At 44.1% G+C, this 26,906-nt stretch overlaps 1 protein-coding gene across 1 annotated transcript in view; it reads left to right on the top strand.

The window, feature by feature from the left end:
• KIAA1143 (KIAA1143 ortholog) overlaps window positions 1-26,532 on the top strand; it is a 97,400-nt gene extending 70,868 nt beyond the window's left edge. Inside the window, exon 4 of the mRNA XM_088165759.1 lies at window positions 24,461-26,532. Within this exon, the coding sequence (XP_088021885.1) occupies window positions 24,461-24,550 (90 nt within the window). The 3' untranslated portion in view covers window positions 24,551-26,532. The remainder of the gene's footprint in view (window positions 1-24,460) is intronic.
• Window positions 26,533-26,906: the final 374 nt, after the last annotated feature.

Here is a 26,906-nt window from a genome sequence, read left to right as displayed (position 1 = left end):
GTTTTAGGCCAGCTTCTCTGCTTGCCAGGCAGTAGTCTGGATCTATTAGCACCAGGATGGCATGCAAAGCTTTCATTTAGAGATGCTGGCTGAGATGGCATGGCTGAGGATTTCTGAAAGCCTCGGCAGCTTGAGTGGTCTCGAGTAGTAAGGGTGAGTGCTTGGTTATGGTGTGGATTGTTTATCTGAGTTCTGATCCTATTTCCTGAGCATTTTATCAGGTGTTAGGGTCTGGAGGAATGGGGACTAAGATAGCTTTAATTGTTAGATCTTAGTGTTTATCTGTGATTCAGAAACCATGGGTAGACTTTGATTACTGCAGGGTAGCAGTGTTCACTTGGTTCTCCAGGTGTGCCCAAAATGCAAAAGACTGGCTCTCACCAGTTCCAGAGCTAGTGGGCAGCCCTTCATGAGGATGGCAGAGAAAGTCTTTCGCAATAAATACTTTAGGTAACACATTGTACTGGACTCTGAAATGTAAGAGATCATCTGTTTATACTTTCCTCTTCTCTGAGAGTGATAATGAACTATGTAAGTATGGCTGAGGCCTTTGAGCTTTCATTTGTGGCTACTGGAAAAGGTCGTTCCCACCTTTCGCAGGGTAACACAGAGACACAGGGGAATTTTCAGGCATGGTAGACGTCAAGCTGGAAGACATTGCTGTTTGGAAGAGGGATGCTAAATCGCCTTACAGATTTAAATGCACACACTGCTCCTGGACAGCCATTCCATAATTCTTAAATACTGAACTAAGGAAATATTTATAATAAAGCAAATAGTTTCCTGGAAATTAGGGCACATTGTGGACTTTTATATGAGATTGTGGAGAATATCATTGTTCTGATGATCTAACAGACTGAAGACAACTTATTATTGTAGTGCCAATGGCACTGCTACCACTGAATAAAAGCTCAGCTCCTCTGAGCTCAAGGAATCCAGAGTAATTTAAGACGGAGTGTTTATTTCAGCAATTCAAGGATGAAAAGCATTATAGGCAACTTTTGAAAGAAATCTTTGTATGTTGCTGCAAAAATGATACAGATTAAACCTATTGATTAACTTATACAGATTAAACCTATAGATTAAACTTCCTAACTTTGCCCTGCAAAAGGAATTTAAATTTTTAAGTAAAATAACTGATCTGGAGCAATAAGTGATTAATTACCCTCTTGTATGGTTGTTTGGCTCAAACATAAACATAGGGTGTCGTGTTCTCCCTCTATTGCTGCTGGAAAAAACTTTGGAAGCTAATTTAGACTATGTGCAAGTGGAGCTAATAATCCAAAAGGGACTTCGGTTGCCACAGTGTTCTGACCATAGGCTGTGGCACATTACCATCCAGGGTTGCCAAGACAGCATTGCTGCTGGTATCTGAGCACAAACTCTCAGACAGCTGTGGAAATGACTGATCAGATGGGTGGACCCTGCCAGAAATCTATAACCTTATATAGATTTATGTAAACCTTTATAAATCATTACCAGTTTATCTTAGTTACAAGATAATGTCTTCAAATACAGTCTGGGAACACAAGGGTTTTTTTTTTAACTGTTCAGGAATGTTGAACAGAAGACTGGCAGAAGGTTAAGTATCACAGAGACCAAGACTTTATTTTTAACACAAAGCATTGTCATAAATCTCCTGAAAATTCACTTGACACTCAGCGTGACACAAGTTTGCAGAAGTGTGAATGCATTAATCATAGGTAAGGAGATGGAGTTAGTTTGCAGCAGAAGGAGGGAACTGGTATCTGAAGATCAAGGCGAGGCTGGTGCTTCCCCAGTACAAACAGCAGTCCCTTATGGCTGTTTCCCCTGTGGTTTCAGTTCCCTTTCTGTTATGTCCCCTCTACAGCCCCTTAGTTATACAGGCTATATGAAGAGTCTCCTATAGAAATTAATCAAGTTTACACAGCAGAGTTGAACCCTGGTTGAACAAGTTTTCCTTGACAAGAGTCAATAAACAGAATAGCCACAAAACTAAGATGGGAAGCTAATTGCAGTCCCTGGAATTTGTCACTTCGGTTTTTTTGAAGGAAAATGCATTATATGTAAATTTAGTAAAACAAGTGCTATTTTGGTTTTATAGTGGTATATTTGTATATCCAAACCAGGCCTTTGCTACTGAATCTCTGAATACCGGGGTTATTAAGTCATGCTGTTACAGTTTCTAAATAAGCAATCAGCTAATTAAATTCTTTGGTAAAAATTCACATGTGCCTTTTGCTGTGTGTCACAGCTGCTGTAGTTATAAGTTGTAGTTGCTTTATTCTCTTGTTTTGTTTGCATGGAGCACTCTAGTTACTATCAAAGGAGCAAAGTTCAGAGAGATCATAGTGCAAAACTCAAGAGCTAAAAATAAAGAAAAGGTTAAATGCTCAACACAAAATTGGGCACAATAACCACCGAAGTCAAATGCAGCTCAGCTCCAGCTCTTGCTCACGTCTGTATGCAGGAACTCTTGTATCAGGCTTAGTGGCCATAAATTATACAGTCAAATTTGAATTTAATAAACGTTCAGGAATATGTTTCACAAAACTCTGGCTAAACACATCCTCCCATGCTGTTTTGGCAGCTGTTTCCTGTGTCTCCCAAACCTACAAGAGCAACCTAAGTAAGGTGTCTGGCTGCTTGGACTCAGCAACTTAGCCATAAATCCCTAGCTTGTCATTCCTGTGCTGAAATCTGTCAAGGGGCTGCTAGAGGAGAAATGCTTCAGCCTTGCTTTCAGTTTAGACATATTCTCCTTACCTGGTATGCTGTGGAAGTGAGAAGGTATTCTGGAGTGTTCACTGATGCTCCATCTGAGACTTGTGATAAATAGAAAATATTTGAGAACTGAAACTCAGCTTACAGACCCTAAGTACACCAGAGCAGCTCAGCACCTGCAGCCACAGAAGCTGGGCTGGAAGATAAGTCAATTTGTTCATACACTATGTGAGGTTGTTAGCAGCCTCCTCATTATGGGAGATGGTTTAGGTAGTGAAATAAAATGCAGGAATACAGGCTCTAACGAACATTGCAACACATCCGTGGATGGGATAAACTGGGGTGGATAAATTGTAGCAACAGCATCTGGGAGAAGAGGAAGAAATAACAAATGTAAGGCTGTGGACTGAAGAGAGGTCTGCACTAAGATGAAACATATTCCTTAGCAATATCAGGGCTGCTGTTGTGGACTCTAAATGGGTTCCTGTGATGAGCCCGATCTTTGATGGTATTGGATTAACATCACTGCTCATTCCAGCTTATTATGTGTCCTGCGGTACCTGTCATGTCTCTCTGCCATCTACTGCAAGTAATGACTCCAGCAATTATGAAGGCTTTGTATGCCTGCAGATCAGAAATATTATCTCACAAAGGGCAGCCTTTCCTCACCTCAGCACAGCAGATTCTTCTTCCACATAGTGATTTGGCCCTTTCTGTCTCCCTTTTCCTCTGCACCCGCTAGTTTGCGAAACAGTAGCTTTACAGAAAAGGAAAAAAAAAGAGAGAGACAGCTTCATCTCCTATACTTCCCATTTTTCTACCCAACCCTCCTCTTTCTCTCTGGAGATAGAAGAGTTTGGTATCAAACATGCAAGTTCTGCTTCACCCAGGGCCAGATCAAATATGCACTAAAATCAATGGAAAAATTCCTGTGGATTTTGCTGTTCTCTAGATTATTTCCAGCCCCCCTCTGGCTATGGTCCTTTGACTGTATGGGTATGCAGGGCAACTGTGGGAGCTCAGAGGGGAGGGTTTTCAGTAAAGCAGCCCACAAAAGGGAGTCTTGTATCCCTTTGCAAAGCATGAGGCTCTTGAGGTTTCCACATGGTCCAAATCTGCAATTCATCTGCTTTCCCATGCTCTACTCACACTGTAACATGCCACCAGCCAGGCACTGTGCTGAGTGCAAGGCAGTTGAAGAAGTTTTTCCTTGCTGCCCCTTTTTTCTCTCATCTTTAGTTGTTACTCCCTGGTCCCTCTCAACCCTCCTTGCTTCAAGCCTGCCCATCCCAGAGCACCAGTGAGCCACTGCCTCACTTCCAGCACATCCTCCATCCCTGCTTGCACCTGAGATGGCTGGCGGGTTACTGCTTCCTAATGTGATTGTGAAATCCAAATCAGAGCTTGCTTTGCCATCCTGTCCAGCTGCAACTCTCATTGCCCCTGAAGCAGTGCCACTTTTTTTGACTACACCTTCACAAAATTGTCTTGAAACCAGACGTTGAACCAGAACAACAGGGGCACATAGGAACAGTCTGCTCAGAAAGAAAGTATTGGAGGCAATGCTTTGCATTTGACACAGATGGTTTCAGTATGGAAACTTTGGTTTGGAAAAATATGGAAATAATAATAGCATTTTTGATCTTCAAAGGGCTATTCATTTACTAACTAGGGAATATAATGTTAGGCTTTACGAATTGGTCATACTCTGAAAATACATTTGGTAGCAAAGACAAAGGGTCAAGCTTTCTGCTACTGTAATGCCTTTGAAATGTCGGTGCCAATTTCGTGGTGTGAAAATTAAGGACCAAAGTCCGTTGTAAAGGTACAACGTCCTGTTTAGTCAATGGGAATTTCATGCCTGTTAATGAGAGCAGAATCAGATTCTAATTAATTTCAGGCTTCACACATATATTCTTCCATTTTAATACATGATTAATGGCAACATCTGCCTTCACACGTGAACAGACTTGAGCTTTGAGATATATGAATTGGATATTGGTCCTAATATGAGATTTAATATTTCTCACGGTTTCTGTGAGATCCTTTGCCTAGAGAGAAAGAAGGAGCCAGAAGTAACCAGCTAGTGTCAGCTGTACAATGCACAACAAGTCTGTGTTTATGTGCACAGCCCCCAACACACACAGGCTCAGCTGTAGCTTTGCAGATGCCCTGGGATACCCAGGAATGAGCCTGGGATATCAAGTCCTTGGTTTATCCATGCAGTCAGGGGCCTAAAAAGCAATCTGCACCAGCTCCGCTGCTGATGTGTAGATGATGTGGCTGTGTCTTCACTCATTCCAACCAGGATTATAAGAAGTGTCCCATACCAAACACAGTGGAGAAAGGAACAGGGGCTTTCTCCAGGAGCAAGACCTGGGTCTCAGCCTTGCAAGTTAAATATGAAGCAATGTAGTTTTAAAGTAAAAACATTATTCAGGTTGAAAAATTCAGCTCTGCAAAGCACAAGGTCCCTGCTTGGAATCATCAGAGCAAGGTAAATGCTGGCTTGTGGCAAGCAAATCCTAGATTGGCTGCATTTAAAAGCTGCAGACATTGATTCTCAATTCTCATGGGTGAGAGACAGATCAGCGTTGTATTTGTGTTTTCATGATTAAGTATCTCAACTCATAAATGTCAATAGAATTATGAAGTACATTGAAAGCTTCCAAGTTCTTTAAAATTAAATAACAACCCTGTAATGCAGCCAAGCTGAGTATTGCTCAGATACATCCAACTCTTACAGGAGGCAAAGGAGGCTTTCAATTTCTTTGTTCAATCACTTCATTAAATTCCAATTCCTCTTAAAAGCTTGGCAGTCTTAATTCTCTCCCACTTCTGATACAAGTCCCCTTTGTCTGTGCTCAGATTTCTCATGCTTTCTATGCTTATCCACCTTCCTATATGCCCAAGCCTCACCAAGCCCCAGGGCAGTGCTCCAGTAAGGACAGTTAAAGGCATTTTTGCTAGAAATTTACTTGTCCTTTGTAGCCACTGCATTAGGCTGTGATGCTTCTGTGTGCAAGCAAGAGAAATGCTCTTCCAGCTTTTTGTTGGATTTGTGATGGGAAATGTGCTGCATGCTGTTAGCCAGTGATGCCTTTGGGGGAGATGAAAGTGTATTGGCCAGCCCTTGTCCTCAGCAATATGGCCCCCTTAATGTGGAAAGAACCTAAACTGAGAGTCAGGGCAGTCATGTCAGTGGAGTTACATGATAAAGACAAAAGTTCTGACCTCAAGAATATCATTATTGCACAAGAGGCAAAGCAGGACTGAGCCAAGAAATGGCCTGTAAAATCCCAGCACTGCTACCTGGCAAATGTCCCTGCCACCCTGGTCAGGCACCTGTAATGTGATTTTAGCCTGTGAGGAACACCACTGCAAGGGTCCGTGGGATCTCCAGCACCAGGATGTAGCTCTAGCCTGTGGCAGGTACATTTTTTCCAGTATGTTTCCCTCTGAAGACAGGAATGGTATTACCATGCTCAGTGGTAATGGGGAAATACAACCAACAGGCTGCAGCTCAGTCTGAGCTTGCACTTTCATGCATGGAGTTCATTAGCTTTCCTCTCCCAGGCACTCAGGGACAGACAATAGCAGAACATGCTGTAGGATGGAGCCACAAGAAATAAACTGTAAGTCCCAAAGGATGCCATTTTTCTCTTTCTAAAAGAAATTCTACTCACAGCTGAAGTTGCTTTATACTTTGACTTGCACTTATAGAAGGCTGAAGAAGTAGTGGACTTTACAGACTCTGATGTCTCCTCATTTCTGCTGAGCCATCTCAGCATCACAACTGTGGTGCCTGGGCTTATTTTCTTTTATAATCTCTTTCTAGGCTCTCACTGAGATTTCCTGTCTTGGGGGATCTTGCTTAGGCTGGATGGATTACTCAAATGCTCTTGGTCCAGCTCCAATTCCTGCTTTAATTTATCTCTATCTGTTAGGGCTTCTGACTGGAAAAAGCTACCCTATTAGATTAGTGAATTCTTAATGAATGATGCCCAGGAGCTGACATGCAGCAAATGAGTTGGGATCCCTATGGGCAAGGCTCACCACTAATACTGTTGCAGAGAGAGCTTGCCCACAGCATCTGCATGAAGAGCTCTTTCCCCCAGCAGGGATGGCCCTCCCAGGAACAAAGAGACCCATTCAGCCCATTCCTTGAAGCAAATGAGAGGGTCTAAGTTGTATAGCTCTCTCCCCGTGGGCTTCCACACCACCAAACCCCATCTCCGTGGGAGAGAAAAGGTCAGTGTTGCACCTTGCTTTGGACACTGTTAATGAAGAAAAATCAGATGTGGGGAGAGAAAGTTTTAAAACCCTCAGTGTGCAAGGTGAGGGAAGATCTCATGTCTGCAGTACAAGGGAGTTTTTGGGTCTGGTGGTTAGTGCACACATCCTTTGCTATGCCAATCCTTGTTGATTCAGCTCTGGGTACAATTCCTAGGTAAAGACACATGAAGGGTGCGTAGAAATGGGCATGGGAGGATATGTATTATTCTACAGAAATTACAACACAAATTGTGTTTTTTGATTTTGTGGTTTGTGCTGTGCTTACAGGTCTCTCAGTTAAGACAAGCATTACTAATGGCTTAGGACAGCAATTTTGCAATGCCGGGTGAACCCAGATACCTTGGAAAGGCAGGGCATGAGGCTGATTTGGCAAACTGCTCCCAGGACCAGTGCTTGAGGCGTGGGCTTTGTTCAGCTTATGTCTGGACATGGTACCTGGCTTTCAGTAGTTCACTGCAAGATGCAGATCACTCAAAGTTTGTCTGTGCAAATCCCAAATGTTTTTCAAAAACTAAAGCTCCATTGCTTGGAGACATATTGAGATGAACCTGCAGTTCCTACCAAATCTTTCACCTCTCCTCATCTGCCCTCACATCTGTGATAATTTAGTTTAAAGTTTTGCCAGTGCCAGACAAAAGTTAAATAGGACATCAAGGGCTCAATGTACTCCTGATACTCTTAAAACTCTATTCCACCATGCCATAGGAAAACATATTTTGTTTATTATGTGTGGCCAACAATATACATTTCAGTGGCCTAAATTTACCCAGCAGGGGCCAAAAATGTACATAAATCTACCTGAGTCACTGCAGGATTTCTGAGAGGTGATGCTTTAGTTCTCTTAGCACGTCTAGAAAAAGACCTTGTGATTCCCCAACAGGGAGATTGTCTACAAGCCATACTAACTGCTGAAATAAGTTGGTCCCAGGACTGTTCCAACTGGCTGATCTAATGACATGAAAGTGTTGTCATTTACACACTCTGGAGAGCTTCAGGAGGCAGGGAAGACAGGTGGTTATTCTTGTTCCCGCCTAAACAATATATTTGATCCTGTCACCTGCCCTGTGTGAACTGCCTTCTTTTGAAGTCAGTATTAATGATGCAGATCAAATCTAGATGCTGTCACATATCCCACTTTCTCCAACAGCCTTTGTTTTGACCTTAAAAAATGGAGGTGATGTTACTTTTGTAAAACGGTTAGGAGAGGTTCTAAGGACTAGAAAAATGCTTCTTTGGAAGCATTATTAGCAAATGCTACTTGATCATAGGGACTTGTATCCGTGGGAGGAGACATAGAAAACAGACTTGTCATCAGCTTATATTCCTCACACATTGGCATCACTCCTTCTCACAGTAAACCTTGCTCTTTGCTCATTAAAGACCCTTAAAAAAAGCACTGCTTGATTATGCAATGAGTGTATATGTAACAGGTAGTGTTCAAGGTCCATTACCACCTTCCCCCTCTTCATCCCACAGTCTAGCCCTACATCATTACTACCCAAATGAATGGTCTCTTCTTCAGACTTTCTCAGCTGGAACTGACACAGAGATTTGAATTAAGCATCCAACTCCTCAGGTGTGTAGGCTGCCCACCACATCTGTTTAGCCAGGTGTCAAGTATGTCTCTAGTGCCAGACCAAGCATCTGCTTAGTGCTGCGTCCTGCTTCCAGCAGTGGCCAGATGTGGGTGCCTGAGAAAGCCTTTGAGCATGTCAAGCATGCATTTCCTGAGAGTACTCCTGGTCTTCAACTATCTTCAGGGATTTCCTCAATCAAATGTGCTTTCTATGTATTAGTAACACCCAAGGTATTTCTCTACCACGAACTTGCCTGTTCTCTTAAATCCCCGTTTCAGCTGTTGATGATTTATTGTTTCACCTTGATGACTTATTTCAGCTGTTGGTCCAAATTTTTTCTCCTCTCCTCGCCTCTCCTCTCCTCGCCTCGCCTCGCCTCGCCTCGCCTCCCCTCTCCTCGCCTCACCTCGCCCCCTCCCTAGCTGCCATAACTTTTTTCTCCACATCCTTGTCATCAGTTGTTATTGCTGTGTAACTTTACAAAACCTGTGCAACTTTGCATTGTGCAGTGATTAAAGATCCAGCAAATTTTAAAAAATCTTTTTAATAGTAGTATGTTTCTCAATTTTTCTAAAAAAAATATTAAGCTGGAGAGTTTACAGGTTTGAGTTTGGAAGTGATCATACAATCTGTTTAAAGTGGATAAAAAAGGTCAATGAGATAATTTCCCTTAGGGTGAGGAAATGCTGGGACACTGAATTGTGCTTGGGAGTGGTAATTTTTTCATCTCAGCAGCAACTGGAACAGTTTGCTCTCAGTCTGCTTGTCTTGCTAAATGTTCAAACAGTCCATGAAGAGAGGAGTTGTCTGAATTTACAAATAACTTTGGTCACCCCGAAACGGCAGGGGTTTTTTTGTTTTGTGGGTTGTTGTTGGGTTTTTTTGTCTGTTTGGTTTGTTTTGGGTTTTTTTGTTTGTTTGGGTTTTTTGTTTTGTTTTGTTTTGTTTTGTTTCCAGCAAATAAATGTTTCACCTGCCAAAAATATCATAAGCATCTATCACAAGACAACCAGTGTTTCCTGGGTGGCAGACCTGATAGTCTTACAGTGGAGGATGTGGTGGATAAGTACATTTGTCCAGGCATGTTGTGCTTCCTACCAGGGCTTTGCTGATCGAGGCTGGGCTGCCTCCTTCTGCTTAGACCAGAGGGAATTAACTCTTCGTTTTCATGCAGGAGCTTGGAGTCCGCCACTCTCCACAGAACTAATAATAGCAAGTGGACACCGTGCAGACAATTGAGAGGCTGAAATTTGTTTGCCTGCAGTAATTGCCAGGAGAGGCTAGCTATGAATAGAGAAGAGGTCTGTGTAAAAATGAGCCTTGCTTGCAAACAAACTGTCAATGTTGAAGGCAGAAATCTCTAAAATTATTTGTAACAAACAACTTTGTCAGTTCCATGAGCCTCTGTCTAACTCTTGCACAGAGGGGACTCACTCCTTTCCAGAGTAAATAGAGCAGCCCAGTGCCCTCTGGGGTTACCAGACTGGAAGAATGCAGTACATTTTCTGGGAGTATTTGCTCTGACTTAAAAGCATGCTTGTCTTATCAGTGTTGACACCTCTCCTGCGTTCATGAGCTGTGAAGACTCAAAACAGTAAAGATCTACTCTTCTGAATATCTATGGAAAGCAAAATTAAACCTCATTATTTGCAAATGGAATAATAATAGGTTTTACATGAGATCTGGTTCTTAGGAAGCCCTGCCAGGTCTCTGGAACAAAGTCTATGAAGTGAGCCAGACATGGGCGTGCCGGTCTTTTGTAAATAAAAACATGCATGTACATAAGTGCGTCTAACAAGTACTCAGACAGAATTAACTGTAAGATCCATATCTTGCCAACAAATCTGTCAAGCAGATTAAGTTTGTATTTTTTTTTGTTAAAGTAGCAAGGCAGTAGCAGGCAGAAGTCTCTGTGGCCCAGAGAAGAAAATCTGAAAATGGTCTATGTAAAACTTGTAGTCAGGTTTATCTGCCTCCTGCTCCTAAGCAGTGAAAGCCACCAAAGGGCCTTTTGCAAAACTTTCCCCTGATTGCTAAATTTGTGCTCATCCAGGCAGGAAACGAACACTGCCATGGGGCTTGGGTGGCCTGTTGCTACCAGAGGGGACATTTGCAAAAAAACTGTTAGCAGTCCTTCCCTAAAATCAGGAAAAATACCTGTATCTTCATATAAATCTGGGAGGCTGCAATCTGCCAGAGGCTGATGCATGATGAGTGCCTAGTCTTGTCAGGTAAGATGTTTCTTGGCAATGTTACCCTCTCTTTAAACATGCAGAGCAGGGGGGAAAGCTCATTCCTTCATTGCCTGCTAACTCAGTGCATTGGTTGAGAGGACATATCTACTGGTTGGTGGAGAGATAACTCACCCAAACAATTTGGAAAGGTTTAGGAAGGTAGCAGCAGTAATTGTTGCTGCATACTTGTGTCCAATATAACTCTGCTGCCTCTTCCCAAATCTCCCAGAGGCCTCACCAGAGCAAAACCATTTGTATTGTTGCTTGACTATCCTCCCTCCATGACTCACATGATTAGTGCTGTTCTGCCTGGGAGTAGTCTTATCTTTGTGCTCTGTAGTTTGCTGTCTGGCTTGCACAAACCTATGTGGCTTCCCTGCTCCCAGCAGTGCTCTGCACACTGGTGATGGCCAAAAACCTACCTTTTGTGTCCGTGTATGTGTGTAAATCAACATCCTAACACATACAAACTAGAAAAGGGGGCTCCTGCAGTTATGGAGTCAATTGTTCTGAAGTTAGGAAATGTTGTAAGTGGCTGTTCACATCTACGTTCTGCTCCCTTTTACCTTCATCTTGAGGCTCCTGTGGAAAAATACAGCATTTCATTGCATGTATGTATGTGGAAGAAAAAGTGTTGTGGAAAAGTTGATGTTTCTCAAGTCCCAAGTGCTCATAACCTTCTTGACATTCCTGCAGGGGAAGTTTTTTTGTGTGCAGTTTCCCAATGGCAAACAACATCCTTCAAGCCAGGCCCAAGAATAGCTGCCACGACAAAGTCCTTGTTTCTCAGCTTCTGTCCTTTGCTTTTGTTTTCATCCCCCTTGCTTTCCTCTTCCTCAGTCCCCAGCATCGGCAGTGCAGCACGTGGCACTGGTGTTCAAGGAGCATGGGATGCCAGCATCTCTAAAAGAGGGCACTGGCTTGCTGTGGGGTGTTTTGACTCAGTGCTAGAAGGTTTCTGTGGCAAACTCAAGTGAGCAGGAGGAAGAGAAGTAAGGAATGAGGGGGAGCAAAAGTTATTAATTTTTAATGCTTTATCTACAGACAAAACTGGGATAGCAGTTCGCAAGTCTCGGAAAAGGCATGGCTTTAGCCTGAGGGCTCTTACCTGCTGTACTTGAGATCTGCTGTAAATAATAGTCATCTCCAAGCGTTTCAGGAAACCTTCAGCATTTGTTTATCATGCAAAATGTTTGGCAGGCAAAACTCAGGAGTAGCAGCCTGAATGATCGTGTCTCAAACTGCGTTTTTATGCCTGTTTCTGAACCAGTGTTTATGTGTTCTGAGCAAGTGCTGCCCACCCCCGCTTTACTTTGGCTGGTTTATAAGTATTTGGGGATCCTACCTGCTACTTGCATGCCATAGAAGATTTCTAATTTGGTAGTCCCAGTGATATGTGTCCATGTTTCCTGTTCCATGGAATGTCAAGATAAGATAGCTATCAGGGCAGGAAGTTTTGCTGGTGTGCTGGCTTGGCACGACTGAGCATCAGGGTAGTCATGGAAACCTGCTGACTAAAAAGGGCCTCAGGTGCCACTGCCTGTCCTCATCTGGGGTAAGGTGAGTAGGAAAGGTCAGTGCTGATGGTGATCTATGGACCACCTCAAGGAGATGGGAGGATACATAAAATAGGGTGGTGGGCCTGATGCAGGAGGGTTGGGAAGCTGTTCTGGAGGGGCTTGGGAGCCAGACAAATTCATTTCCCTTCAGTGGTAAATGGTAGCAGGAAGAGGTGTTTGCAGAACCTAAAACGGAGCCTGGGGACACAGAGAGATGAAGTAAACAAAGCACATGGGTGGCTGTTGTTCCAAGCCAGTCCAGCACCTGGACCTCCTCCTTTCCTCACTCTCATCTCGCAGCTTCCACTGCTCCTTGTCCTTAAATTGCGTCTTTTTCCTACAGGTGGTCCACAGCAGGCTCCATTAGCACCCAAACGCATTCTTTTGATTGTAGTTCTTCTTTTAAAGGCTGTACCCAGGAAAGTCTGTGAAAGTGCCTTATCACAAGGATACAGGTAGCACATATCTGTGCAGAAAGGGGGTATGGGTGAGAAGAAACTCCACCGTGAGACATCAAAAGATCAAGGCTGTCAGAAAAAATAGTACCATGGAAATTACTGTATTAGGGAAGTCCAGTGTCGTCTCCAGTCCAGTGCTTTATCAGATGTGAAATGCTCATGAAAACAAGTTAAAAGCCCTTGCAAAAGGTAAATAGGGACTTTTCTACATGCCCACTATTTACATCAGTGTAATCATGGAACATGGGGGTTTTATTGCACCTGAAACTCTCTTGGTCTTTAGTTGTGCATATGAAGATTTTGTGATATTTCCTGCCCTACTGTTTCTTCAGAAAAAAAAAGCCCCCAACACATTCAGATTTCCCAGTATTTCATAAAATCACAGACTTGAAGGATCATTTAGGTAGAAAAGACCTCCAAGATCAAAGAGTCCATCCATTTCTGAGGGGTTCTGTATAGGTAGAAATGAATGCTGCACACGAAGCTAGACTGACACACTGTCCTAATGCTCTGTGTTATCCTTTTCATGATCCCTAGGAAGAGTTAGTCCTCACAATTGAGCACTCTGTGAGGTGACAAGTGCTGGATTCCTTCACATGAATACTTTCCTTCTACACTGCTGACTCTTAGTTAAACCATGGATTGGGCTCAAAGTTTCCAACTTCCAAAAGCTGGCTTTGGGATTACTGCAGGCAAATGAGTCTGTAGCACGATCACACCAGTTGCTCCAGATCCTAGGAGCAACAATGTGGGCCTGGGCAAGGGCAGTGAGTGCTTAAGCACGGCTCAGAGCTTGACCTGTGTGCATATGGGACTGCAGGCATCAAATGGAAATAGTGAGCCTGGAGCTGTAAAGATGTTTAGGGTGAGTCCAGGTGTATGCTGTGCACAGATGCATGCAACATAAGGATCTAGGGCAGAGCAACAAATCTTTATTTCCACACTCATTCTGTCTGTGAAGCCACCCTAGAAGCAGACCTTAACTCTTGTCTTACTGCTCCATGGCCTGTGAACCACAGTAAACCCTTCCTTGCTCTTATTAGGACATGGTCACGTCCATTTTGAGCCATGTGGGGATTCCATCTTATTTCTAGACATATGATCTCATCCTATTATATCCATTTTTTCCCATCCTTTCACTGACAGACAGTTCCCACTTTTACATCTTGAATTCCAGCTGCCTGGAAAACAATCAGCAACTAAACCTTGGAGGAAATATTAGGCAAGAAAACCCAACCTGTGTCTAGCAATTGGGTTTGCTGCCTCCAGACAGGTGTGGGCTGCACGTGAACAGCAGCAATTCACTCAGCAGTGCTTTTGAAAGCAAGGAGCTGATGGCACTGGGAAGGCTAACTGATGTGATGGGTCTGGGGCCAGGGAAGCATTGTGTGTGTATGTCAAGTAGATGGCTGAATTTTAGATGCTGCTAATTTTAGTTCAGTGTGATTTGCTTCACTGAGCTCTCCTGGTGCTTTGAATGCTGTCATTCAGTCTAATCATAATTCTTCACAAGGCTTAGAATACCCAAAAATCTGATCTGAGCTTTTCCTTTTTCTTAAGATGCTGTTTTCCTGTGTGTTTTGATTTTAACAGGAATGCATGTTAGACCGATACCAGTAATCATGAACCTGCTGTTCCATATTCTCTCCTCCTCATGATATTCTTTAACCTATTTTACATGTAAAACATTTCTTCATATGCAGCCAAGTGTTTAAGTATTCAATTCCCTTCCTTCACCGGCCCCTCCTGTTCCTACAGTTGGGTGCAGATCACTGTCTGGAAACGAGCAGAAAGAGCAGGCAGCGAGGTGAGTTTTGTTCCTGAGAGAATAACCTCTTTCAAGTAATTTTTTTCGAAGGTGACCAGTGTGCAATGATACTGTATCTCAGCGGAAAGCATGGCAATTTCTGACAGTGCAGTCATCTGACCCTACCCTTAAACAAAGCTGGGCTCTGGTCCCCAGGCAGGATTTCTGCAGCGAGAGAGGGACAGGCACAAATCCTCTTTAAATCTTGTCACTTTTTCCTGTGTTAGTCTACTGGGCTCAGCTTCTCATGTGTTTGCAGCAAGGAGACGGTCTGCATGAAAATTGCTCAGGTGTAAAAATGAGAAGATGGTTAAAATGTGATTCAAAAATAGACCCAGGCTCATGGAGTTTCATTTAATCACCCGGTTGCCATTCAAGATCAAGTTTGTGTATGTTATGATGAAATGTGGTTTCCAGCAGACAAGTTTTCAGTGCTTCGCATAATGAAAATTGGCACTTTGCAGCAATTTCGAAACAGGTGCAACTGCAGCTGCCATGGGAAGGCTGAGACCATCTGTTCCTCCCAGAAGATGCTGGCCCTTTCCCATGGCCCTCTTCATCCCCAGTCCCAGCACGTGCATCTGGAAGCATCCATGGTTGTAGGGCAGACAGTGAGGAGGTTCATCACAGTGCAGTGGTCAGAGGCAGAGATAGTGCTGGGAACCTGGGTCTGTGGTTGCATGATTCCCATGTATTTCTGGGATCTATTACTTAAAAATCATATGTTTTAAGTAGATGTACAACAATGGTAGGGTTGCCAGTCTTCTCTGCTTGCCTTGTGTCCATTCAAAGCTGACTACTTTGCTTTGTGTTTTTGGATTCACACTATCAGGCTCCATAAGTTTTCTTCAATTCAGATTTATATCAGAGCCATACCTAGAGAAGGCCATGTCCTATTAATTTCTTTGTTTTCTCCTACCAATACCTGCTCAGCATAGTGTAACCAGGGTGTCAGGAGTGTTGAACTCCTCAGGACAGGAAAGGCTTGGACCTGTTGGAATGAATCCAGAAGAGGGCCACAGGAATGATCAGAGAGCTAGAGCATGTCTCCTACGAGGACAGGCTGACAGAGTTGGGATTGTTCAGTCTGGACAAGAGAAGGACCCAGGGAGACCTTATAGCAGCCCTCCAGTACCTGAAGGGTTGCTTTCTTATAAGAAAGATGTGGATAAACTTTTTCACTTGGGCCTGTAGCAATAGAACAAGGGGTAATGGTTTTAATCTAAAGGAAGGTAGATTCAGACTAGATATAAGGAAGAGTTTATTACAATGAGAGTGGTAAAATAGCGGCACATATTGCCCAGAGAAATGGTGGATGCCCTACCCCTGGAAACATGCAAGGTCAAGTTGAACAGGATTCGATTTTCCTCATATTCCTAGCTTATAGTAACATCCAAGTTTTAAGTAAAATTGCCTGGAGATCAGATGCACAAAGCTGGTACAATTTTAATGCAAATATGACCCCTAGCCATCAAACTTTAACAACTATAAATTTCAAGACTGGGTCATTTATGAAAAAAATAGGCCTTGTGGTAGAGTTCTCCCTTTACTTATGAGTCTCCATATGATGCAAATTTGTCTTTCAACCTGGACAGAATCACTGCTTGTGCCAGCTGGGCTCCTGCCCATGAGGAGGTGGAGAGAGAGGAAGGTGAGGAACCACCATGCAGTGCAGCAAGTAGAGGTTTTGTGCAATGCCTTTGTTAATGGTGTTTCTGGGAGCTGGTCCAGGGCCATTTCACAGCATCAGTATAATTTTACTGTTTTTTCTCAGGTTGAATTTTGATCCATGGGGCTTTATTTTTGCAAACAACCATTTCCCAGAGCAGTGTCTCCATCCTCATGATGAAAGGCTCTGCAGCACATCCTTTGCTTCTCTAAAACATGGCACTCTTCACACCTAAAGCATTTCCTAGCTGATTGATGGCAACTCATTTAATGAAACGTGTGGGTGTAAAACGATGAATATATCAAGCTGTGGAACAATACCTTTTTTCTCCTCAGGTGTGCTTATCGTGCTTTGTTTTAACCTAAAATGGAGGGTGCAAACACATTTTATCACCTGTTTGCAAAAACTCATTACTAAAGGCTAAAAAATTTACAGGCAGAACACCCGAAATCTGATGTCTTGACACACAGTATTTTTATTGTTTGCTTTATAGCCCTGACAGAGGCACAGGGAAAGCAGAGTCCTCTCTGGCCAGGCAAAGGTATACTGTCAAGGTATGGATAGAAAATAAATCAGTGTGAGCTGCGGGAAGGTTGGCAGCTCCAGAGCACCTGCCTGTCTGCATCCCACCACCAATGCTACACAGGAGGCTGATGATCATTTTTTAATCAAAGGATGGTAGAAGAAGATGGTCAGAGACGGCTGCGTGATCCAAAGATGACTGTGGCAGACAGCAGATGGGAAAAGATTCTAGAGGAGATGTGAGTGTGCATGCAGGGGAGGTATGGCTTTAGTGCTGATTGTGGCTCTGTCCAGGGATGGATCCTCTGTCTTGCAAGCTAAGAAAAGAACTTATTTGCTTTTCAGCAGTTTATAGGCCAAATGTATATCTGGTGTAATCAGCTTTGACTTCTTGGGCATAAATTTGAAAGAGGTTTCAAGCAGTTTGTCTCTTCTGTCATAGTACTTGTAAGAACAACAACAAATTTGGATCCTCATGATTGCGGAATCTGAAGGAATGAAGTTAGTGTTATCTAAACCAGGACTCCTTTTAAACACCACATATCTCAAGAGTTGAATTTTATTTATGTTTGCCAGGGCTGGGCTGGGCTCAGCTTGCAATCTGCTGGGTTAAGTGTCAGTATTTTTGACAAAAACTTGACTGAGTAACTGAGAGCTTTTTAACTTGTCAGGGTTTACAACAAATTAATTACTAATAGACCCATATATAACAGAGGGTGAATCCTTCAAATTGCAATATGCATGCATAGCTAACAACTTAATTAATATTAGACACATATTGCATTGTTAGCAAATAGCAATGATCTACCTAGTGACTAAAGGTTCTGTGCATCTGAGGATGTTGCCCATTCTTACCAGGGTTCAGGAAATGGAAATAAGCAAACAGAACAATGTGTAATTTTTAAGCAGCCATCCCTCAGAAATTACTTTCCCAATAGATTAGGCTTCAACACTGTGCTTAGGTTATATTTTGAAAGAGATCCCTGAGCCTATAGCTGCCCGTGTTAAATACACACCACTCTTACGTAGAGAGGCTCAGTTCCAGTTCCTGTGGCCACTTTGCTGAACGTTTGCATTTCCTTTTCTCTCTGTGACCGTAACCATAGAACTACTACAACACTTGGAAAAATATAATCTTTGGCATTTTGTACAATTTCTCCACCCATACGCATGTGCACTTTTGAAGAAGCAAACAGAAAATCCATGTAACTCTGGTGTCCATGGCCAGGAAAAGTTATGACTGGGGAGAATTAAAAAAAAACCAAATAAAACAACAAAACCCAGTATTTATTGAGGGGAAAGGCATTAATCTGGGGAGTTACAGCTCCGCCTCTAGTGCTGCACTCTGCCAAATTGTGTTGTGCCATTCTGAAAGCACAGAAAGGCTGCTGAGGCAGAAATGGTTTAGGGGGCTGTGCCCAGCTTCAAGGTGCTCAAAACAGCAGCCAAGTGCGGTTTCCACATTGCACAGGGCTTGTACTGGCCATTATGGAAGAGATGAGTTTTAATGGAAAGGAACACAAATAGTTACTATGAATGGCCCCAGGCTAAATGGCTAGCCCAAGTTATTTTGGCAAATACTTAGGACTGAAAAATATATTCGCTCATCAGGGCTGGCTCAGCAAATAGGCTGGATTAATGATAATGATTTCAGTGAATAATTCAGCTGGATCTACTGGACTGAGAATGAATTGCAGGGACAGAATAAATAGGGAAAATCTGATGGATTTTTTTTGAGTACTGGATGGCAGGGAAATAAAAAGGAGGCAAGAAATGCAGAAAAAGTATTAGACAGCTGGGGCACTCAGCTGGAATGCAAGACACAAATCTACCATGTTCCTTCTTGGAGCTGGGCAGAGCAGTGTTCAAACTGTGAAGCTGTTCTGATGTTTTTCCTGGCAAAACAATGCAGAGGAGAACAAGAAAGAAAAGTCAGTCAAAACCAGGTCCAGGCAAGGACCTTAGGAAACTTTTCTAGACATGGATGCATTTCCAAGGGGAATCCCAGTTTCTTTGTGTCATAGTTTTGAAAAGTTAGGCCATTTTGTCTAAAGGCACTTGCTCAGTCCCTATTGCTGATGCCCTTATGCCATCTGAATGGGCACAGTCTCAGCTGCACTTTGGCCCAATATTTCCACACCTATTTCCCCTTCCTTTCCCTTCCCAGCTTCTCTGTCTCTTCTGACCATGACCTGCCCCCTGACCAGACCCAGGAGGGCCACTGAGATCAAATGGGTTTTGCCTGGGAGTGGTAATCTGCTCACACAGAGAATGTTGAAGGATTTAAGGCTGAACTTGTTAACGCAGTCCTGGGAGTGAGAATAAGAGGTCAAAGCTTGCCAGTGTGTTCCTAAAACTGCTCCTTGCAACAGATGTAGCATTGGCAGCACATCCCTTTTCATTCCATCCCTCTCTTCAGGGTGTAGGGCTAATTCATGCACCAGTCTGGAAAAAGTCCTCTTTCAGCTTCATCTTTTACTGCGGCACAAGGAGCTTTTATATTCATTTTGGTTAATCAGGCCCTTGTGCTGCTGCTTCTAGAGAACTAAAATGTAAAGGACTAAATGTAAAAAAGCATGTAGGTCATCACCCATGGTTTCTGCTCTTTCTTCTGGCATCATATTTTGGGAATCTCCATGTTGTGTGGCTGTGTAGGGTCTCTTTTAAATGTTTTCTGCCTGGAGAGGAACAGCTCTCTTTTGCTTACAGACACCTTCCTGGTGGGAGCTGCCAGGTAATTGGGACAGTTAATGAGGCTGGTAGAACGGATTTATAAATGGCCAGATTACTGGTAAGGTTACTTTAACCACAGATCCTAGCCTTGTGTGGAGAATGAGCGCTTGGCTCTTCAGCGTGGGCTACTGCCGGCTCTAAAGATGAAGAAGACAAACCATGGTCATTCCCACGAGAGAAACAGGAATATGAATGGGTTGGGGCAGCAAGCTGCTCTTCTCCATGCACTGCTGCAGGTCCTGTATCTTCTGATGCTCTCCAACAGGACGCCAGTTCTGGATGAGGGAGGTTAGGGTGTTCTGACTCTTGCCCTGAAACACCAAAGAAGGAATCAATGCTGCTCAGACCAACATTTGAAGGCTCGCCCCCCAAACTCCTGTACCAGCATGTTGCCCAGGATACTTCAATTTTTCTCCAGTGGCAGCCAGAAGAGGCAGTTCAGAGATCCTGGAGAGCATATGGGTCCCAGTTTTTCTCTATCCCTTCTTGCTGGGGATGCAGCTTGGTGGGGACAGGGACAGAATGAGATGGGGTCCAGCTCTAGGACATGTGGTGTGAGTGCTGGAAAGGGCTGAGCAGTCCTGGCACAGGGACAGCCAGCACACAGAGCACTGCCTGTGTGCAGCTTAGGGGAACTGTGAATGAACTCTTGAACTAATAATAAAAATAAAAATAAAATAGCTGGGCCTGTATTTCACATTTCTCTCTGCCCTTCCAGCAACCCTTCCTTGAAAAGTTTATGTCTATATTACAAGAAGCAGTTGCATTTCGAGGCAGCCAAGTCCTCTCCCTGATGTTTTCCATAGCTGGGCTGGCCTTTGCACAGCCTCAGTCGTCGGGTGCCTCTTACAGACAGAGCTGTGTTTGTCTCGGAGGCATGTTGAACTTGGCAGGTGCTGTAAGTCTAACTCTAATTTAAACTACCATCTTTCTGAAGAAAAAGACTCTGCAGTATGCAGCGGCAGCCACCACAAGGAAAATCTACTGGCCTGGCTGGAAAACCCAAGCAGGGTCTTAACAGCAGTTTCTCTATCTTTCAACACAAATTTAGTCCACGATCTCGTAGACACTGAGCTAGCTGCCTTTTGCTTCCAAGTGAGAGGCTAAACCGGGGCAGCTTGATTGCCATCAACACAAATAGATTAATATTTGCTAAACCAGGTAGAAATACAATCTTAAAAAACACTGACAAGCTGGCCCCCTCCCCTTTCCCCGAAAATATCTGTGGTGCATGTGGATCTAAGATCAAGCCTGCTGTGCTCCTTAGCAGCCCAATTCATTCCTGTGGGTTCATCACCTCCTCTGTACCACAGAAGAATCAATGGTGTGTTTCTTTGGAGCCTGGATGATTTTTCCCTCTTCCTCTAGGAGAAATCACAACCTTGTTGCAGGCCGGAAAAAGGATGATGGTGGGTCTCCGGAGGTGGCAGGTCCTGTCCCAGTTAGTTTTGTGGGGGGAAAGGGGAAAGCTGGTCATCCTGCACAGGAAAGAAACATTTCTCCTCGGAGAAGCAGCTTTCACGAGGAGCAGCCCTGCTCAGAAACCTCCTTGGGACACACACCGTGTCTGGGGGCAGAGAGGAAGGCGGCTGAGTCCGAAGCATGTGGGGTGCATGTAACCCGCTGAGGAGCGTGATTGTTTTCCGCCGCTGTTCCCGCCTCCTCATTAAGCTTGCCATCAATAATACAGTGTTTCTTACGCAACTGAGAGCGGAAAGGGCGGTCTCACGGGAGCTGACTCACTATGACCCACATCTCCTGGGAGCACGGGGTCATTTGGGTTAATCTCAGCTTGCTGCATGCCTAGAGACACCCCTGGGAGAGCGAGGGCATTCCCTCTCTGCTCCCTGCCTGAGTGCCTTAATGTGACCTGCAAAGCCAGCTTCTCCTGGAGAAAGGAAAACTCCCTTCTGAGGACGGGGATGAAGAAATGGATGAGGGAGCCTGGTCTGTGACACCAGTTTTCCCAGTCCTCCTCCATCAGTTCTCTCCACTGGGAGTGCTGGGAGCAGCATTGAGATGGGAGTGCTGTGGATACTCTGGGTCAGGCAGACGGCCCTGGGGAGCCAGGTCTCCCCGGGTACTCTGGGGCAGCACCTAGCCCAGAGAAATGCAGCTGAGCACACTGAGCTCTTTTTTTTCTACTTTTTTGAACTTTCCCTTTTGGGAACAGCAGAGAGACAGGGCAGAACAAGCTCTCAGGGAACAAAGTTTAATTTCCTACACTTTATTATTTAATAGTGTGAATTCCGAGGTTGATCTTTGCTCATCAGGCAGAGCAGAAATTTATCATACTCAATTTCTTAGGAAAGGAGGGTTTGGGGGAAGGGAGAGCACAGGACAGCCTATGTGGCTGCTGGAGAGGTAAGTGTGCTGTAGTGCTGCTGTATGCCCAGGCTCTGGACTCCAGGTGCAGCCTGGGCTGAGGGCAGCAGTCAGTGTCCATCTTTCTGTGACTCCTGAGATAGCACTTCAGGTTGCAGGGATCTTCATGTTCATTTTTCTCTCTACTTTTGTTTCTCTCCCAGAACCAAAGGGCTAATTGAGCCCTTTGACGAGCAGAAATGTAAAAGATCAAACCTAACCTTTATTACCATCTTTCTGGCAGGTGCCATGATGCAGAGTCCCTCAGGTAGGCAGAGCTGGGGTTAAGGAAGGCTCAGGGAGGAAAAAGAAGTGCTTTCTGAAATGCTTGTCTCCAGGCAGTCTAGACCAAAATCCACATTTTCTAGTTTAAAAAACGCTGGCAGTCTGCCTAAACATGGTGTTTTGTTTTTTTTTTTACTGGAACTGGTAAGTTTTGGAACAGGACAGCAACTGTGATGGAGCAATAAAAAAATGTTAAAGCAAATGAGAATGATTGTGATTGTGGTTGTACACTGGTGATGCTTTCCAGATCCAGTTACGTTTTCCTGTTAGTGGCATGATCCTCCCTCACCGTCTCCCTCTCCCTTTTTTTGCCTGCCCACTTCCTATTTTCTGTTTGCCCTCTTTTCAGTTTATTCCTTCTGCCACTTCATCCATCCCAACTTTTCATGTAGCCCAAAGGTCGTGGTAGTTCAACCAGTGCAAATACTGCTTTTCTAACCCTCTGTGAGGTTTTCATGCCTTTCTCTGAGGCTGTGGGGTTTTTTTCCCCCTCAGCTCACTCTGCAGACAGGTGCAAAAATCATGACCCCAAAGCATGACTAGATCTAGTAAACTAGGTCCAGTCTAGGTTTAGCAGTGCTCAGATGCCATCACTGGCGGTGTGGTCACTGTAAGTCAGAGCTCAAGAAGGCTGCAGCCTGCTAGCAATGTGACCTAACTCTTTGACAAGTTAAGGCCATTGCAGTCTACCAGAGCCTGATGTTCTCAGCATGCTGCCCAAAAGATTACCAGGCTGCACTTCTGGATTGATAGAGATAGATTTACCTGCTGGTCCCCTCCGTATTTGGAAAATTTTTGGTTATTACTCTCCATTGTCCCACTCCACTAAATTGAAGCAGCAAAGCTTAGCCTAGGGCAAGGAGGGGCAACAAAATCACATGGCGGAGCAGTAGCACAGCAGTGGTAACAGCTCTCCAGCAAGAGGAGTGAAGCCTCTGTCTCCCTCAGCTCATCAGGATGCCTTGCATGGCATCCAGGAAAAATGTTGCTCACACCAGCCTTTGTGTGTTGTTGCCTTGGATGTGCAGCAAGACCCTTTTATAAAGGTCTCCTCTTCTAGGTGGTAATGAGGGCTCTGATGCACAAAATTAAAAATACGGTGGCAGTTGACTTCTCATTAGGGGAAAAAACCACAAAACCAATACATCCTTTGAATTAGCCTGTTGTCTTAATAATAATATGTGGCTTGCCCTCTCTCTCATCACTGTCTCAGTCTCTCTTTATGCTGTTTCCCTGCACTTTTGATTTCACGTGCCACAGCTGAAAATCATGTGCTGCTTTTTCTCCTCACATGTAGCCTGTGCCAAAGTGCTGTGGTAAAGCTTCTGCAGGGAGGGAGGCAGGATGTCCCAGAAGCCAGGCTCTTCTCACTGCAGGGAGGAGGGGGCAGCTTCAGGCTGGGCAGTGTGAGGAGTCCAGTTCTGAAGTGACGAGCCCTTCCATATGTAGGAGTGTAGAAAGTCATAGGATCACACTCAGCTTCAAGGACTAACAATGAGGGGTCTACCTATTATATGCCTTCAAAACCAAGGTGATTGATCACGTTTTCATTTACTTTCTAGTTTTTGAGCTTGTTCTGTAAAGGTCTGTGGAGTCAGGACTTTGAGAGAAACACAAGTGCTGTCATACTTGCAAGTGTAGTTGTGGCACCTCGCAACATTTGTCTCCTGACTTTCTCAGCAGCCTCTTCCAAACTCAGGGAGACAGATCAGAGTCAGTTCAGCTTTTAAAAAGAAGCAGTGTTTCTTTCAGTTAGAAACTGTAAAACTTAAGCATCCAAACTACTTAGTTAAGTTTTCGCAGCAGAAGCTGGATTCAATATCAACAGAATTGTTCCTTAAAAGTCATGCCTCTGCCATAGCATATAGGTATGTTTCTGCTTTCAGAGAATAAATATTGCTCCAGAGTGCTGCATTCTATGCTTCTGGAGAGGTTAACACCAATGAAAATATGCTGTGAAGCTCTGCGCTTCCTCCTCACTCTGAGTATCAAATTATTCCCACCTTGAAAGAGTTGGGCTTGCTGTTATTTACAGAGCTGGTCTTACCAGCAATGTACTTTCCTGGAAACAAAGATTCTTCCAAGAGTTAAAAATATGCAGAACCCCAAAAAAGGGTTTTAAATATATCCTAGTACCATTCAGTGGAAGTGCTAATTGGTACTCCCACACTGTGCTTTGCTATTAATCGTGGTGCTGCTGTTTAGAAAAAATAACTGCAGCATGTGTTCCTCTTTCCTATTGTCTTCCAGGTCTTCCTTGCTGTACCATTTAAATCCTGGATTCACTGGGCACCTGCTGAAAGGCTACTGAAACTGAAGATGCTGCTTTGGGCAGAGTGAGGGAGAGGACAGGCTGAGGCAGAATCCCTGAGTCATGTCCCAAATTCCCCCCTGCAGCAAGGCTGCAGGCTAACCTTGAGCTGTGCTCCTCTCAGCACTGAAGGTACAGCAGGATGCAGCCCTGAACTTCTGCATGGGAACACCTGCATGAGGACCTTCTCCAATGCTCCCGAGCTCAGGGCTAGTGAGAAGCCAGCTTCATAATGCATTGAGAAAGAGCATCCTTCATTAAATCACAGAGGAACACTGCTGTACAGAAGGACCTATTCTGTAGGCAATGAGGACTTCCTCCCTCCCTAGTCCTTCAGATTTCCCTTGTGTTCAGGCCTGCTTCTCCTCACTGACCTTTGTGAAGTTTGCTTGGGATACAGATATTGAGGGTCAGTGCAAGTAAGGGGCAATAGCGTCTTTATTTGTCTTCTTCACTGGTTGATGAATCACATGAAAAAACAAAGATTACAGTCATGTGGAGTTATTAAAGATTATGAAAGGAGGAGACATTTGACACCAGTCATGCTATCCAGCAGCTGTGTGATCATAGGCTCCAGTGCTGCTATTTTGCAGGGCGTATGGGAGGAGTAAGCCCAGGGCTTTGCCTTGTTTGCCCCAAATCCTCCCCTACATTAGAAAAGCAAAGAATCCCCAAACCCAAGAACTGGAATGGCATAGTCTAGATCAGACTGGCTGAGGAATGCCCAGGAGCTTTCAGGAAGCTAACCACAAATTTACTGTGGAGCCTCGCCTTCTGAGAGCAGCATGGGTAGAAACTGTTGCCCTTTGATGCTGGACCTCGAATCCATTTCGTTTTCAGTGTATCTGTCCTCGTTGCCATGGTTGTTGCAGCTTGCAAAGGTGAAGTGGTGAGCTTGTGCCAAGAGAGACTGGAAGCAGCCTTGCTTCTTCCTCCTGCTTCCCTCAGCTGCACCCCACCCACCGCCTGTTCACACCGAGATCTGACGGGGGGGAGATGCATTCACTTTGCACCAAAACATCCTCACCACATGCAGCCGTGCACAGCTCCCATCGAGAGGGGATGGGCACAGCCTGTGTCCCCACCACCTGTCCCTGCAAGCCTGGTAAGAGTCTCACAAGCCAGCCAAGCCCTCCGTGCAGCCAGGGCAGCTCTCGGGAAGGCAGTGTGTGCAGGACTGGTGAGGATCAAAGGTGGGTCGTGAATCATTACAGATCCAGTGAGTAGTCATTGGATGAGGGAGAGGTAATTCGGCTGGCTTCACTACGGAGAGAAACGGGGTAGTGTTGCTGTCTGCAATTGAAAATCTTTATTTGTTAAGAGTGACTCATTGCATATGAGTCACAGAAGATACATGGGAAAAACTACCTGTGCTCCCTGCTGGGAGTTGAAAATCCAGTGCAATATGCCGGTATGATTCTGGCAGCTGACTGATAATGATAGCATCACCTTCCCTTCCTTTCATCTCACCCAGAGAGAATCTATCAAAGTCAGATCTGCTCATGCTACAAGTAACTGCACGGACTATGTACCTGCCCCACTGCAGAAGCTGAAGGGGAAATGACTTTTGACAAAGCCAGCAGAGAACCAGAGGAACCAGATGCAAATCCCTGGTATCCCAGGCTGCCAAGATCTCTCAAGGACTTTGTAGCCCTTGAAAATAAATTTACCCTACTGATGCAGGTCAAAACTTCGTGACGGCTCTGTTTTGGTAATAAAATACAGTGAATGTTGACTGCAAAGCTAACGCATTTACAGTATCCAAAATCTGTCCTCAGACCTGAATTTTGCAGTAGAATTGGGCCATCTGTTTTTTTTAAAAAAAGATTGGGTCAACATTTATTCTTATTTTACTGATTTTTATTGCAGAGACTTGCAATCTTCAGTTGAACTGTATCTTCTTAATAAACTCAATAAGCTTTTTAAAGATATATTTCCTATTTTTTCTGCTTCCAGAGCAACCTGAGGTTTGGAAAGACAGAGGTAATCAGCAATAAATGAGACAAAATAATTGCTTGGATCTTAACTTTTTTTTCACTTTAAAATCTAATTTTAGATCTCATCTGAGGCTTAAAGTTTGTTCTTAATTTGCCCAAACTGTTTTTCTTTCTTCTAGCAGAACAAATCCAGTCAAATTGTGTTTGCCCTTCAAAACTTAGGTCTGAGAAGTGCCCAGTGCAGAGTTACTCAGTGTAATGAATGTAAAGACTGGAAAGATTACTTATTTCCTTTGTATGTGTTCTTTTGAGCTGGAATTTGATTGCACCACTTGAAGAATATCCTCTTACTGTATAAAAACACAATTATGGAGATCTGATCCTCAGATTAACTTCAGTGGATGAGTGCTGCGAAGGTGTGTAGCTGTAAAGCAAGCATGTCATGTCT

The sequence above is a fragment of the Sturnus vulgaris genome, chromosome 1, assembly GCF_052056855.1.
Source record: "Sturnus vulgaris isolate bStuVul1 chromosome 1, bStuVul1.hap1, whole genome shotgun sequence".
Classification (NCBI taxonomy): Eukaryota; Metazoa; Chordata; class Aves; order Passeriformes; family Sturnidae; genus Sturnus; species Sturnus vulgaris.
This window is presented reverse-complemented; position numbering and strand designations above follow the sequence as displayed.